A 15,934-nucleotide genomic window follows, 5' to 3' on the forward strand; every position below is an offset into this window, starting at 1 on the left:
CTGGGAGCCGTCGCCGCCGCTGGCACGGCGGGTCCGGAGCCACATGGCCCTCGGCTGTTCCGGTCTTTCCCAAAACTTGTTAACCGTTTGCAGTTAAACGACTTTAACGGAGTTTGTATTACCCCCGGGGAGAAGTTTGCTGTGTTCTTAGACCCTCGTTTCTAATGCCAGCGGGCACCATCAGCAAAAGGCTTTTCCTTTGAGCTGGGTTGAATTTGTCACCTCCTAATCGCAGTGACTTGCTAAACTTAGCGAAAACATTGAAGATTCGCAGAAAATGACCCACTGAAAGCAGTTTGATGGCTATTTTTGCCAATTTTACCAAGTGATTCAGTCCTCACTGAACACCTCTAAGGTGAAATCCACTTTGGGGGCTGCAGGAGGAGGAGGAAGCAAATGAATCTGTATTATTTCCCAACCCAAATCTATGGAAAAAACCCCAACGAACCCCAACCCCACAAAAACAAGTAAATAAAGATCTGCTTCCATCATGGTTTTGAAGGTGGTGAGGAAAAGTATGACAGCCTGCACCTAGAAAGGAATGGGCTCTGTTTCTGCCATATGATATTGGAAAAAAGAACTTTATTCCTGAATGAAGCTTCAGCAAAAGGGAGAGAGATCAGATGAAGGATGGAGTTGAGATTTTGCACTGCCTAGCTCCTCCTGAGAGCATTTCATTAACTGAAGTTACAGAAAACAGTAATGTGTGGTATGAGCTTTATGAATGAGCTCCTTTTGTCACTGGGAGTTTTGCAAATGACTTGAATGGAGCCATGGTTTCCAGTTTCTGGATGTCATCCTACGAGACACAATGCAGTCAACACAGTAAAGACATAAGAAAGGCAGGTGCAATATTTTTACTTACATGAATTAATCTCTCAACTGCATGCCTGGAATATAACATAGAATGAGAACCTGCTGAGCTATCAAAATGTCAAAAGAACATAGTCTATGTCTTTCGGAAAGAGTAAGAAATACCAAGTTACATCGTGCTTGCCAATGTATCCATTAGTGTTCAGGCACAAGCTCTTTGTAGCTGTAAAATCTCTGATACGTTTGTGCTCAGGGGACTTTAAGCATAGTTATCAGACAAGCTCAGAAAACACAGTTCACATCACAACACGCAATTACTTTGAGAATTGATTTCAGTGGGATGGAGACCACGGACGTATCTTCCGCAAGGGATCAGGACCTTCCAGGGCCACTCAAGCCTTTAATCCATGCGAGTACTTTCAGGGAAACATTGTAGTGCCTTCATGAGTGTGAGTTTGCCTGCTTGCAGTTGAAACACTGGTAAATAACATATTATCAGGCATGTGAATGAGAACATCCAGCTCACTTAGGGCAGTTTGAGCCGTTAATGTTGAACATTAACAACAAAAAGCTGCTGCACATCAGCTCTATAGAGGAGACTAAATTGTGTGCAGAGATTAGCCAGGGAGACCTGAAACTGGGGTATGAGTAAAGGATGTAGATTCTCCCCGTCTAACGTCAGACATTTAAGTTTAAGTGCCTTTTGGGGACCTCCAAGAGGGTGATTCAGAGGCTGGTGGAGTTACCAGTCACATCAGGCCAACAACCTGCACTACTTCTTTGTTAGAGGACCATGAACTGTAGGAGGAATCTGTTAAATCAGACCATGTGAATCCCTTCCCAGGTCTCTCAAAGACACAGCACAGACCTAATAGTAGAATTGCGCATTTCTAGAAACGGTAAAGTTCAAATGAGGCTGCTAAAGGATGCTAATGGATTGTAAAGAAAGCAGGAGACAGGAAGTGGCGAGATGTGTGGAGCTACAGAGGATATTATTCAGGGACAATTTGTTATAATGAGAGTTCATTAAGAGGTTCTTGAGACAAAGAGTTGTGTCATAAGGCAGTTATTGTAGCTGAATCTAGTGGTTTGTTTTATGTAGATCGGTTAAAATCCAAGAAGTATATCCTGTTAGGATAAGAGATTCAATTTTAAATGGCACTGACTTCTAGCCACTTACTGAGGGAAAGGAAAAGGAGGTATTCAGCCAGTAGTTTGGTTTCACAGATGGCATTGATGGGGGGTAGTTATATTCCTGGGAACCTGGGAAAGGTTCTCACCTCAGAGGTAACCACTGTGCTGAGATGGCTCAGCAGAAAAGCTGTGAAAATGATTTAAGAACATTAACTGAGAGTTTTAAGATGTAGTTCCAGGAACACTCATAAAAATAGCCCTCCAAGAAAATGAGTCAGAGTACCCAATATTCTTGCTTACAGCCTTGCACTTCAAGCTGAGTCTTGAAAAAGAAACTGATCACTCTGCACAGAGCAGCGATTTCCCCAGTGATATGAGTAAGGCAAGATGCTGGACAAATTGCTTATCGTGATGGGCAAAGCAGATGGGCTAAAGACACGACAGTTTCAAGATATTTTTTAAAGGTCTTCTTTCCCTGATTTCAGAGGATGCTATAGCTTGACAGTAGGATTTGTTGTAAGGTAGAATATGGTCTCTCCAGTATGCTTTGCTGTACTGCTAGCTGGTAAGACTCTCCTCAAAGGCATGTTCATGGCTTGCAGTGGTCCTGGAGGGAAGCTCCAGTGGCTGCACACACAAGTCAAAGTTCACATAAAAATCAAAATGGTAGTTTAACATTCCGAGGTTGTTTGGGACTAACACGTATGTCAAGACATGATATGAGGAGCTTCCTCATTGGTTCTCCACAGCACTAAGAGAGCAGAGTTGCTGGAAATCCTGAGCACTATGAACTCTTCTCAAGTGCAGAGTCACACCAGAAGATGCTGTCGGGGCCTTGCACTGGCCTGAGGGTCTGGTCAGCTGGGCTGGGCTTCCCCAGCTCCATGTGAGATGAGGAAGGCATTTCTGGATCACAGCTCTTGCTGGAACAAACTGGCCTTAACATGGGACTGTGTTTGATTAGCACAGTCAATCCCGATGCAGCAGAGCTGGTGATGTTCAAACAAATCTAATTTCAGACCATGATCTCTGCTGTCCTATGGCAAAAATGAGCACATTGCTCTTTCCCAACTACTCTTAGGAAAAAAGAAAGTAACTGAAATTTTTAAGAGAGTGCAGTATGCCCAGCAGAGGAATGGAAACCTGGTGGTAATGCAAACAGTGTCTTTCTAAACCAAACTATCTGTTATTTCTCAGTATGGTCACACAACTGACACAACATTGCCTCTGTTTCCAACCCTTCTGGGTTATTAAACAGAGAAAAGGACTGTAGAAATCATAAAGGAGGCCTGTGAGCAACACTTCTATACTTTCCACAGAGCTGTTGTTCTCTGGCTAGATCATGGACTCAGGCCTTTCCAAATACAGCAGGCAGGATGTCCGCAGAAACCTTTCCCCACCCAGCCTTAAACACCACTTTCTAGGAAAGGAGGTCACAGGAACAGTCCATGGCCACGTAAGGCTCCAGACTGAGTTCTACTTACCTGAAGAAAAACCCACCCAAGCATCTTCCAGCACTTAGCCATACTTTATCCTTCTTTGAGAGAACAGTAAACCAGGCTGCCTTGTAATCCCAAAGGAAAACTATAAACTGGAAATTAAGTAATGTGATATCTAAAATTCTCATGCTGTATCCATTGCACAGTAATTTAAAATTCTTCATCTACTTCATCACAGTATCTCATGATAGTAAACCCACACGTTTTACAAAGGGAACAAGGAAGCCCATGGGGATTAAGGCTGTATGTGCACAGCAGGGCTAGTACTTCTCTTAAGTAGCTCAATGCTCTGACTCTCCCCTGCCCCCAAAAGGTGGGTCACCTGGAGATGAGCCACACGAGATCGGATGGAGGTCTCCCATATTCCAAACCCAAGTATTTCAGCTTGGACAGAAGTATTCTTCTACAGGGAAGCAGAGGGAAACTAATCTGCTCAGTGCTGTGGGAGACCTGTGCTGTGCTGTGAGGAGTCCTTGTTTTGTCTCAGTGTTCCATTTCCCTGCAAACGAGTTCATGTTCTTGGAAGTTTTACTCCTTGTGACTGTCAAGACAGTCTGTTGTAGCAGTCTTTTAGTAGCACTGAAATGGCAGTGCTATTTATTTTCCAGGACTTCCTGAAAACATCTAACAGACCTGTTAGTGTAGGAATTTGAACAATTTTGCCAGCTTGAGTGGCGTTTGAATTAACAAAGAAATTGCAAACTGATCTGTACTAGCAACTAACTGAAAATTGCAGGTTTGTTTTCACAAATTCAAGTGCTTATGAAAGTGTTTCAGGATTATTTAAGCTTGTTTCATATTCTGTTAAGACATTTGATGCAGAGAATGAATGTAATTAGTTCTCACTCACCCCACAGTCAGTCTAGAATCTCTTCATAGATTTCTCTGGATCAGTTCCAGCTTCTCACAATACAGACAAGAGCAACACACAGGCACGGTTATACATATTGCTCTGTGGCTGGATTAGGTCAGTTCTGCTACTTACAAGCAGAGGAAGGCTTGAATCAAAAGGCTAAATTCACCCATTATGGACAGTTTGGATCTAGACTTGGACCTGAACTGTAGGATAAGCTGAATACTAATTGTTCTATAAATAATACACCTAGCACTTTTCCATTGTATAGAATCCCATAGGAAACTTTTCTCCTCTCACACATATACACATGTACTCTTCTTTCATTAAGAATTCTCAAATACAGTATTTAGAGCAGTCATCAAATTTGGATCTGACTGATCAATGCCTCTCCAGCTCTATTTCAATGTAATTGCAGTGGCCCAGAGTGCACTGGTGAACATGACCCAGAACTCATTTAACGATTACATCAGGAGATCATTTAATGGGAAAAAGCAGCTGAGACACTGTTTCTGGGATATGCAGCCCACCAGGAAATAGCCTGGATGTAGATGTAAGAGGACATGATTCTCATTCCCAATTTATACATTACATTTATCACCATTCCAAAAAAAGCTGTTCAAATGAATAAAGTCAGTGTTCACTTTTGTCCCGTGATGTCAAGCCAAGTTGCAGGACAGATAAATCTACTGATTGGGTAGACACCAGCACGTCAGACTGATGAATATGCACACATACTCTATTTTGGGACAGAACCATGTTATGCTCCACGGCTGTCAAAAATCCAGATGCAATCCTATCACAGAAATAATGCTCCCTGGAGGGCTACTCAGAGAACTGAGCTTTAGCCATGCACCTTTAGCCAGGTGATTTCTCTTAGGACCCTCTGTAGCTAACAGTGAGAGAACTGATGAGAATCCAGAGTACCTACCCTGACTTGTGTGGGCATAGGTGAGCCTGGATTTCTGTGGAGGGGTTTCTTGTCCCCTTTAGCTACAGAGGGGGCTGTAGCTGTAGAGAAAGACTACCTAGCTAATGTTCCTTGCTTATGACTGAGGAGTCTGATTGCCCATTGCTCATCTCTGCACAGTTTCTATACTATTTTGTTTAGTATTTCCGGTGTTTTCTTTTTACACTTCATGCATGAGAAAACCTGGTCATTCTCTTGTGGAATTTGGAGAGGGCTTTTAAAAGAGTTGAACAATATTCAGTCCTTGCTTATGTCCTAGATTCGTTTTACAAGCCTGCAGTCATCAAGTCTGTTTTTTCCTCCAAGAGTCAAAGCTTGCTTTTTTGTCATTTTTATCTCAGTCACTTAGATTATATGGGTTACAGTTCTTCCTTTTCTCCTATAACAAATGGGAACAGTTGGACATTGTAATCTTCCCTCCACACTTTTTGTGTGAAGTTTTCATTATAGACAATATGTATTTCCCATAGCTGCAATCTGCCATACTTTGTAAACATGGTTTAAAGAACCATAGGTAGGAAACAGCCTCTTAAAGGCAAGTATTCATTAGAATATTCTCAAAAATGTTCTAATAAACTATGTGTGCAAGACAATGTTTTGATGACTCTTATAGTAATCTGGTACTAAAAAGAAATTAGATGCTCCAGCTGTCAACCTTGATGGGTTCCTTTAAAAATACACTCCAATTTATAGCACAATGACTAAATCTATCATATATAGTTGGGTGTAATTTATAGTGTAATGTACTGAAATATAGCCACCCTAAAAAAAAAGCTGTATGAATCACATAGAAAAGAGACAGCCGTTTGCCAGGAATAAAGAAGGAAAGCCATGTCAATAAAGAGACAAGGCTTTCTCTTTCAACCTTTCACTCCTTTAGGGTCTAATCTTGCCCCTGTGAAGTGCGCTGCAGCAGTCTAGTTCAACAATGGGAAATCAGAATCTTGAAAACTGACATTGTTAATCAGGACTGACACCACTGAAAATGATGTCATTGTGTGGTGCTGATGCAGTGATCAGTCTAAAGCCAGCAGGAGATTTGTGTAGCTATAGTGTGCCAGCTCCTTTGGAGAAAGAGTTAGCTTTTAGGTTGCTCTGCTCTGTGCAAGAGCAAGTTCTTTCATTTCCAGTGAAATACACCCTTTATTTCCCTTCTTGACTGCAGAATAACGTAGGATCTGCCTTTTATTCCTTAAGACAGCACGTTAGGGTGGAAATAGCCACTTACCATGAAGAGGAAGAGAGTCACAGTCAGCTGTGGTGGCATCCTCAAAACATGGGACTCAGTGGCTGGTTCAATGGGATGAATACTGCCATGTCCCTGTCCTTCTTTTGAGCATAGCAGCAAAAGAGTATTCCTTGCTTCTCTCTGTTGAAAGGGCTCCTGAATGAACATCCCTTCTGCTTCCTGTTACCCTGATGAATAGATAAATACAACTTCAAACATGCTACAGTGACACTGGTATGTTGGACTGTTACCAAACATTCTCGACTTTTCCCTCCCTCTCAAATTTTGTCATAAAACATAAGTGTAAGGGAGACCAAAATGCATCTACATCCCATCTTTGACATGAGAAGAAATCTCACCAGAGAGAGGGAATTAAGGTTTGGGCATCTGAGAATTCTTCCCAGTTGTATTCTTTTTGTCCCATCTTTTTTAACTCTTCAACCACTTTCTTTTGGTGGTTGGTCAGCTTTCCAACTGGGAAAGGATATTTTAATTTGCTTTGTGTAGGCTTGCTACATTGCAAAAAGTAAGCCTACAAACACTCAGTGCCTTGAATAAAAGCTAGAGCTGCTGGTTACAACATCAGCCACCACACTTGTCACAACAACCTATTCTGATTTGACAGTAATTAATACTCAACATGGTAAATAAGAACCTTTCCACTGACCCTAATAGGAGGAGCTACATCTAGTCCCAAATATCCTGGGGTTTGTTGACCTGAGTTTTTATTTTATTTTCTGCAGTGCTACAACAGTGATATTTATTGAAACTTAGCAAAAATAATTGCTGCTGTTATTGTGTGAGGCTAAATATAGCTGCATCTCTAACATGCTGGCATGGTGCCATTAATATACGAGACAGCAGAACGGAGTGGTGATACATAAAGCTGAAATTCCGATTAGAACGATGTACCCTGATTTCTCAATCCTCCCACAATGACTGTGACATTTATTTACAATCTAACAGCCTATCTGCAAGACAGAGTTGTTGATTTTATAATCCCTATTTATAAGATGCTCCTTTTTATGTCTAATGTAAACCACAGTGGGAGTATTGTTGGTGATGATAGAATAGGATGGTTGGCTTCTCTTCTACCATGGTGAAATCTTTCCTATGAAAAGAGAGTAAGGATGACAATTTCAGAACCATTGTGAAACAGAAGGAGAGGGTGAATGGTCAAAGAGGCAATACTCACTATTTTAATTGATGAGATTTCCTGTAATGCTTGTCAGCCTAATACCCAAGCAATTCTCCTGCAACAACAACTTTCTGCTCTGCTACTAGTGACACCCAGGAAAATGTTCTTATTTCAGTTCCACAGAGGCATAACCTGAGGAGGGCGGGGTTTGGATGACACCGGGAATACATCAGGCAGCAGGAAACGGGATCAAGATTCAATGTGAGTTCAGTGCCTGAATCCCACCCACATCTCTCCAGTGCATGAAGCAAGTGGTGAACCCAAGCTTGCATGGTTTGTGTTGGCTAATGGAAATTGTGAATGACTGGCCCATTACCTGAAATTATAAAGGACCAGAACAGAAGGGGAGGAAGGATGAACAGACAGAACAGTAATCCAAGCAGGTCTCCCACATGCTCTGCTGACCTTTAGCAAATTGCTTGGACTCTTGGTGCATCCATCTCCAATGGGTTACTTTGCACCTACCTACAAGGGTCTACTGAAGCAGTGAGTTGGAAATTGTGAGATTGTTCACAGAAGTATTTGGAAAAATCCAGGATATCTGCAGGGAAATAATCCCAAAGTTTTAAAAGCCCCTTTTATCGGGGTATGGACCTCTAACCTCTTTGTATGGTTTCAGCCCTTTAAACTGGCAGACAATCACTTGAGTAAGGTTGAGAATCTTGCCTGAGGGCACTGTAAGTTTGTTGGGAAGCAGGAAAAGAGAAGCTGCTATTTTGCTCCAGAGCAGCTCTTCTCCACCTCAGAGTAAAAGCAGAAAATTTTTCATTAAGATGGTGCTGGAGGAGGAGAAAAGATGATCTCTTTTCTTTTTAGAGGAAGAGTCTTTTTTGTTACCTGGTGGCAATAGGAGAGACAGGAGAGTCACTGCCAAATGAAAACATAGATATTTCATAATCCCACAAAAAACATTAGAGACTCCTAACATTCAGCATGGGCATCCTGCTTGGGGAGCTCAAAGAGCTGCTCAGACATTAGCTAATTGCATTTGGCACAATCATCTCATCTTGCATGCAGGCAGACAAATTAGGTCCTGTGCTCGGCTGGTGTGAAGTTTTGATTTTGGCAGCATGGTTCAAGTACTCCAGCTGAGGACAAGCACCTTTGTTTCCATTTTTTAAGGTAAGGAAAACTCACAACCTTATTATCTGCAGTTCTATATAGTGAGGAAGGACCAAGATGAAGGTTTTACCTTGTGTAACCACAGTTCAACCAGGAGCTCCCAAGGTGCTAAATTAAGATTTCTGTTTGTTTGCCACAGGGTAACACAAGACTACTGTCAATGAAAGTTGACTCAGATCATGGTGAAATGATCCCAAAAGAAAGCAGAATTGGGGTTTCTCAAAGTGCATGGAGGCCTGCAAGGAAGTTAAAAGAAATGGCAGAATACAGTGAACAGCGGAGTTGAGGTCTCACAGATCAGAATAAGAGCTCATCCTGCTCATCTGCCAGAAGCACTGTCACTGATTTCACAGGGCACAAGATCAGGCCTACAGAGCTTTGGAGGGAAGTTTGCCACTGGATATTGAGATGGAGGGAAAGAAAAGCACAGACAGGGAAAAATATGGCTTCACTACCTGTACAAATGCTAGCTTATCAACACCACATAGAGAATGAGAAAAGTGGAAGCACAACAAAACTTTAAGATCTTACTTTTCTCTGATGGCTGTAAGTCAAAGGAATCTGTGTTCTTGGCTCTTTTACTTGAAAAACATCTCTTTCTTGGTAAGGAGGAGGGGACAAAATAAGGCCTTTAATCAATAACATGATATACGAGTGGTCACTGTACTCACCTAGACTGTAAGCTGGCATTGTTGCACTGAAGGATCAACAGCATTTCTCCCCATGGGTCCTCTGGAAGCTTGACAGGCAGGTAAGCAGCTCATTAAGATCATCAGCTTAGAGGATCTCTGGGTCACTGATTCCATCACCCACCAATTGGACCCACCATGAAAAATACATGGCTAAGCCCAGACAGGTTCATGTAGGTCATGTATTTATCACTGTCTGTGAGTTCAGGGGTGTCATTCTGATGTCTTACCCACCAGAGTAATGGCAAACATATGCTAAGGTAATCAGGGGAGAACATATCTTCTGGTGAAAACCTGGGAAATGCATCTAAAGATGGTTCGTTTTGAAATACTGGATTTAATAATGCAAGAATTAATCCACAATCACAGAATAACTACAGAATAAACTCCATGCAAAAATAAAACATCTGAATTGCATAAAAGAGTGCAAACAAAGAATTGTCTTAAAGCTTGCAACTACCCTGTGCTTGGGATATTTTTTATAAAGGAGTGATAAAATGAAAACAGAGACAATGCTGTTTAGATGTGGAAATCAGTATATTCCAACTGAGTAGATGCTGGAGGAATATCTGAAGAAATGGCCTGGCCTGTGATTAGAAACTCAAGTCTTCATCCTGCATGGTTAGATGAGATTGAAATTTGATGGTGTGTCCAAGACATCATACAGGAAGGAGTAACAGTATTTAGCTTTTATTTTCTCTACCTGACTACAGCCAAGAGAGCACTGTAGAGAGACAAATTTCAGTTGTGCAAGAGTGGTCAGTGGGACTTCCTAAAGTTACCTCCCCTTCCCTGGTCTTCCTCGAGGCAGATCTCAATAAGCAGTAGTTTTCTGGTTGAAGACAGTTGTAGCTGGAAAACCATCTCATCTGGCTGTTTGATTAGAAGGTGGACGACTTCTAATCCGCCGAGGAATTAGAAGGTGAAGGAATTCTAGCACTATGGGGGGCTACTTTTGTCTGAAACCACTTGCTGAAATCTGCTTCTGGCATCCGCACGATACTCTCACGTACAAACTGAAACAGAAAAAGGGTTTTTTCCTAAGCTTTTGACTTACATGTAAGAGAGAGATAATATGTGGGAAAATGTGACCATTGTAACAACAGAATAAATGTAATGGCTTCTGCAAACGGAACTCTTTGTATCACCAAATATTTTTAGTGTAGCTTTCTGGAGACATGGATATACTCTAAAATGAAATAAAAGGAAAACTCTACAATCTTCATTGGAATTTATATCCTGAATCTTTCCAAGTCTTTTGTTTTAAACTTGCAGCTGTGTTCTACATACCACTGCAGTACATACGTTAAAGCAACTTGAAGTTAAATGAGAACTTCATCTGGAATCCCCGTCAGTAGCAGCCAGGCCACATTCAGTGATGCTGCTCTTGCTCCTAAAATGTGAGAGTTTCCTTTATCTATTCCAGTCAGAAGGAGCACCAAGGCCCTCCTTCCTCTGTGGCTATTTTCAAAAGATTTATAAATAGACAGACAGGAGATTCAGCTAGGCTCATGTGGTTTTCTCTCTTACTATTACACTAACATTAGGGATCAAAATGCAAAAGGAAGAGAATGGAAACAGCAAAGAAATAGATCTAAAACCAGCTAGCAATAGAGACCTGCATATTGAATATTAAGGCAAGGCTGCCTCTCTGGTTGTGCAAATTAGTGCACAAGACAAAATAGTTATTTTTACAAAACACCAGGAAAATACAGACAGTGTGATCAAAGGCAAAATACCTTTGCCTTCGTATGGCATGAGAACACACAATATATATAAGATGCACAATAATCTCCTGCCTCTTAGAGATTTCTGTTGGTCCTGTAGATGAGGGGAAATAACTGTGATGAGAAGAAAAAACACAAGGTGGCATCATTGCCATTTTTTGTGAGTTACCTCGTTAGACTACGTATGATAAACGTTCTAAATGTGTTCTCTTCCCTTTCTTGTATCCTTCCTCTTCTACCATTTGCTTCTAGAGCTACAAGAATTGAGCCCAACTTGAGATCTTGAGAAGCAGATTTATTTTCTTTTTAATGTTTCTGAAGCAAAACAAAGATCTGCAGAGTGCCTGGATCACTGACATATTACTTGAATAGCTCATGGATGTAACTACTGGGAATGACAGGCCTTTCAGAGCACAACAAGTTAATGTTTCTTGCCAAGTGCCCTAACAATTTATGGCAGATGTCAGTTTTACTGCAGTGGTGAATAAAGCAACAATGACATAATGATACTGATTAATAATCCAATCTTGTCGTAACATCTTTCTTCTGAGCAGTTCAAAGTGCCTTGTAAGAGGTGAATAGTAGCATCTTCATTTAGTAAGATCCTAAATGATTTCATCTGGTAACTTTCTACTGCATGAATTTCACCCATAGGTACCTGCTGTCCCCACCCCCCTCACACAGAGAGGCAAGAACTGGACTCATCTCACCTCCGCAGCTGCAGCAATTTCTGGAGAACACAGCTCCCACACACGAAGCTCATCCAGAACCTTAAGAAAGGCGTCTGGATCAATTTTCAAGTCACGATTCTTGCCGTATTTTTCCAGTTTCTTTAAGATTTTCTGGATATAATGGTCATTCTTCACAGACTCTGGGAGTCTGGCAAGCAATAGAGGAGCCCTTTAGCAGAAAGAAGAACAGCAATAAAAGAGAAGCCATGGGAACAACTGCATATCTGATTAGGAACTCTGGGTTTTAGCTTGCGTTACTGCCACTTCACCACCTCCATAACTTCCACAGGAAAAATGGCTCTTTGGGGAATGCAATACACAGTGTAATTCAGAGTGAATCATTGAATGGTCTGGGTTGGATGGGACCTTTAATGTGAATAATGTGAAAGAGCTTTACTTTATTGGATTTCTACGCCAATTCCCTTTGCAGGGCACCGAAACAGATGCTTTCTCATTGTCCATTTAAATTTTGGATGACAAACTTGGGTATGAAAGGAAATAATAAAATCCTAACAAATGTTTCCATTTGCCCTCTCATCTTTTCTCTATTTATTTTGTTTAGTCTCTAGGGGTTTTCCAGTGCAGTCAGTGCCTGATCTGACACACTTTCTGATTTTCTTTACTATCCCTTTTCCCTGTGCTATCATCATTCTCCTTTCTCTGTGTGCTGACATAAATCTCACTGATGTAACATGCAGTCTTTACCATTTCACTCTGAATATAAAGATTCAGAAGGAAAACTACGCATTACAACAAAAATAAAACTCTTGTGAAAACACTGCTTTTTCTTTTAATGTTCTGTGTAAATTCTGCAATGCTGCTTTGACAGTCCTGGAGATTAATGTTTCAAATCTTTCTAGAATGTGCATGGCTGGGGCGTGCTGTAGTTTTCACTGGAAAGGGCTGAGGAGTTGGCAGCACATCAGAAGGAAGTGCTGCATCCCTCCAGTTTAGGATACATGTCACTGGGACAGCAGGAGAGGGGTGAGGAATTTCTTCCTTAAACCAGTAAAGAAAGGAAACGCAGGTTCTCATCTTCAGTAGGGCCAGCTCTACACTCAGTAGTATGCTGCTGGTAGCTGTAGAGCCAACTTCTTATTGTCACTACCTGGATTACCCAGGCTACCATAACTATGTCACACACAGGCCTTTTATGACCCATCCATGCACTAAGATACTTTGAGAAAGGAAGCCATGCTCAGTGCACTCTCATATCACACTGTTCATATCACACTGTTCATATTTTGTATTATTTTGGGGTTTTCTCACTTCGTGAGAGAGACAACTAGACCGACAGCATAAACTAGTGAAGTGTTCCTATTTTCTTGGCAAGGCAGTGTTTGCAAGAGTGTGGAAAAGAAAGAACAGCCCTGTTGTAAATGAAGCAAGTGGTGTGGTGAAAGCAGTTTCTCTGGCACGACTTTGTGTCTCCACAAGGGGGTTGACCAGCCTTTTTAGAGATCTCACGCTCCATACCCCTCATGGACCGCACGTTGCAGAACAGGCCTGGCGTGGAAAGCTGTCCTCGAGTAACTATGCTGGCAGTCAAAGCAAGACAGCCTCCTCACGATTTCCGTGCGAAGGAATATCACACAGTACTCTTCTTGCATAGGTAGAACAGTAAAAAGCCATATTACTATAGTCTCCTTTATGCTCATGGAGTTTTGTCCAAATTGAGGCTTCCAGTGGCACTATAAGTATAAAAGCAAAACCACATCCACTCCAGTTTCAAGACTTATTTACATGCCAGATCTTAAATCTGGGGGACAGCTGGAGCATAGATATTTGACAATTAAAACCAGCATTCTGCTAGATAGGCCAAGACTAGGTTTATTCATTAACGCATGACTGATGTGTGCTTGACATGTCCTGGGCCACCTGCATTTTGGACCCGAGATGAGAAATGGACTTTTTTTCATTATCTCAAATGATGAAGGGCAGAAAGCTTACTAGCCTATGAGATCAAAAGAGGGCAGGCTGAAAACAGACATTCTGTGCAGTTTGTGTATTCTGTAATCCCATGTCCAAGGAGTTCTCATGGACAGGGCAGTAAAGAACATGCTGGGAGTTCGCTGAGGTATTCAGGTAGGCTATTTCTAATGTGTGATCCGGCAGCTGATCACTGGATACAACTAATATTCTTTCAAACATAAACCACTAGTAATTTCAAACCTAGCACCCTAGTAATCTGCAGAACTGTTGTAACTGGGAAGCATTTAGGTGATTGCTTGTCCTTGTAAATGTTGCAGTATTATCCATGCAGAGTTCAAACGCTGGCAGGGAAATGTTTTGCTTTCTATCATGGATGGACAGCTAGAGTCAGTCTCCTTTGCCATCAGCTTTAGTACTGTGAATGTTCAGTTCAGTAAGAAGCTGTGAATCTAACATTTATACAGTATCACTCATCTTTGGGGTACAGTGCATTTTACACACTTCCTGGTGGAGGAAGTCTCCTATAAAGCTGCACTGGGGATGGTGTGTGAATGCAAGCACTGAGTGCCTTTTGCCCAATATCACTGGAGAAGAACTCTTTGTTCTCCCCTTTCTTACCATTTCCAATTAACCTATTTGCTGAGCAGGCCAGGATCTGCTCCTGTATTTTTGCTGCTACCAGTTTGAAGAGTCTGCATTTCCAGCAACAGATTCAATAGTTTCTAGTGATACTTTGCTTTAGGGAGGAAAAAAGAGAAAAGAAAAAAGCTCTTCTGTACTAAAGGCTGTACTGTAACTCTGACCATCTCATCTGAACGAGGGTTGCTCCATCCCTGGCAGTGTTCAAGGCCAGGTAGGACGGGGCTTGGAGCAACCTGCTCTAGTGGAAGGTGTCCCTGCCCGTGGCAGGGGGTTGGAACTGGATGAGCTTTTAGGTCCCTTCCAACCCAAACCATTCTATGATTCTATGATTCCTTACCAGTTTAGTTCATCTTCATCATGTTCTCTCTCAACTCTCATGCTCAGCTGTCTTATTCTGTCCAGTTCTTTTCTGAAGTTCTTTGATTGTTTCATAGCCTCGTATTTTCGGTAACATCGCTCTTCCTGCTTCCTACAAAAATACCTCTTCAAAGTTAAAGCTGTGTTGTAAATATTACCATGCTTCTACATAGTTAACTGGGAAGATACCAAAGAAGGGAGAAAACCATGAATGTGAAGATCACATTGTATGTTCAGTCTGTGGACACTAATAGCAATTTTGGCTTTTGCAGTATTCTGTATACATTCGTATTTCTACAAACATATTACCATGGTTCATATGTTTATGGTTCAAATGTTTATGGTTCATATCAGCTCTAGGCTGTAGGTAAGAAACAAACTTCAGAATCAAAACATTTAAACTGAAATTCAACCTCCACTTTCTACAGGTATCCACTACTTAAAACCAAACTGAATACTGTACAGTGATTTAAGGTAAAATACTATTCAAAATACAACAGAAGAGAGGTGGAACAGAGTGGAGTGGCTCTGGGGTCCCCAACACAAAAGGAACGTGGACCTGCTTGGTTGCGTCTAGAGGAAGCCACAGAGATGCTCCAAGGGCTGAAGCAGCTCTGCTCTGGAGACAGGCTGAGAGCTGGGCTGGTTCAGCCTGGAGAAGAGAAGGCTCCGGCAGACCTTAGAGCAGCTCCAGTGCCTAAAGGGGCTCCAGGAAACCTGGAGAGGGGCTTTGGACAAGGGCCTGTAGGGACAGGCCAAGGGGAATGGCTTTAACCTGCCAGAGGGGAGATTGAGATGAGCTCTGAGGCAGAAGCTCTTCCCTGTGAGGGTGCTGAGGCGCTGGCACAGGGTGCCCAGAGAAGCTGTGGCTGCCCCATCCCTGGCAGTGTTCAAGGCCAGGTTGGACACAGGGGCTTGGAGCAACCTGCTCTAGCAGTAGGTGTCCCTGCCCATGTGTCATGGTTTAAGCCCAGCCGGTAACTCAGAACCACGCAGTCACTCGCTCACATCCCCCTTTTTCCGCCCCACTCCTAGAGGG

The 15,934-nt window shown here is 42.1% G+C and overlaps 1 protein-coding gene across 2 annotated transcripts in view; it reads right to left on the bottom strand.

Annotated features, from left to right (window-relative positions):
- Nucleotides 1-634: 634 nt before the first annotated feature.
- CCDC60 (coiled-coil domain containing 60) overlaps nucleotides 635-15,934 on the bottom strand; it is a 71,159-nt gene continuing 55,859 nt past the window's right edge. The window contains exons 13-16 of one of the 2 annotated variants that reach the window (XM_030501993.1): nucleotides 14,876-15,007; nucleotides 11,944-12,133; nucleotides 6,498-6,685; nucleotides 635-799 (exon numbers count right to left, since the gene is read on the bottom strand). In XM_030501993.1, coding sequence (XP_030357853.1) covers nucleotides 6,539-6,685; nucleotides 11,944-12,133; nucleotides 14,876-15,007 — 469 coding nt within the window. In that variant the 3' untranslated portion in view covers nucleotides 635-799; nucleotides 6,498-6,538. Of the gene's footprint in view, nucleotides 800-6,497; nucleotides 6,686-10,004; nucleotides 10,523-11,943; nucleotides 12,134-14,875; nucleotides 15,008-15,934 lie in introns of those variants that run through there. The other variant, XM_030501995.1, reaches the window with a different exon arrangement.

The sequence above is a fragment of the Strigops habroptila genome, chromosome 11, assembly GCF_004027225.2.
Source record: "Strigops habroptila isolate Jane chromosome 11, bStrHab1.2.pri, whole genome shotgun sequence".
Classification (NCBI taxonomy): domain Eukaryota; kingdom Metazoa; phylum Chordata; class Aves; order Psittaciformes; family Psittacidae; genus Strigops; species Strigops habroptila.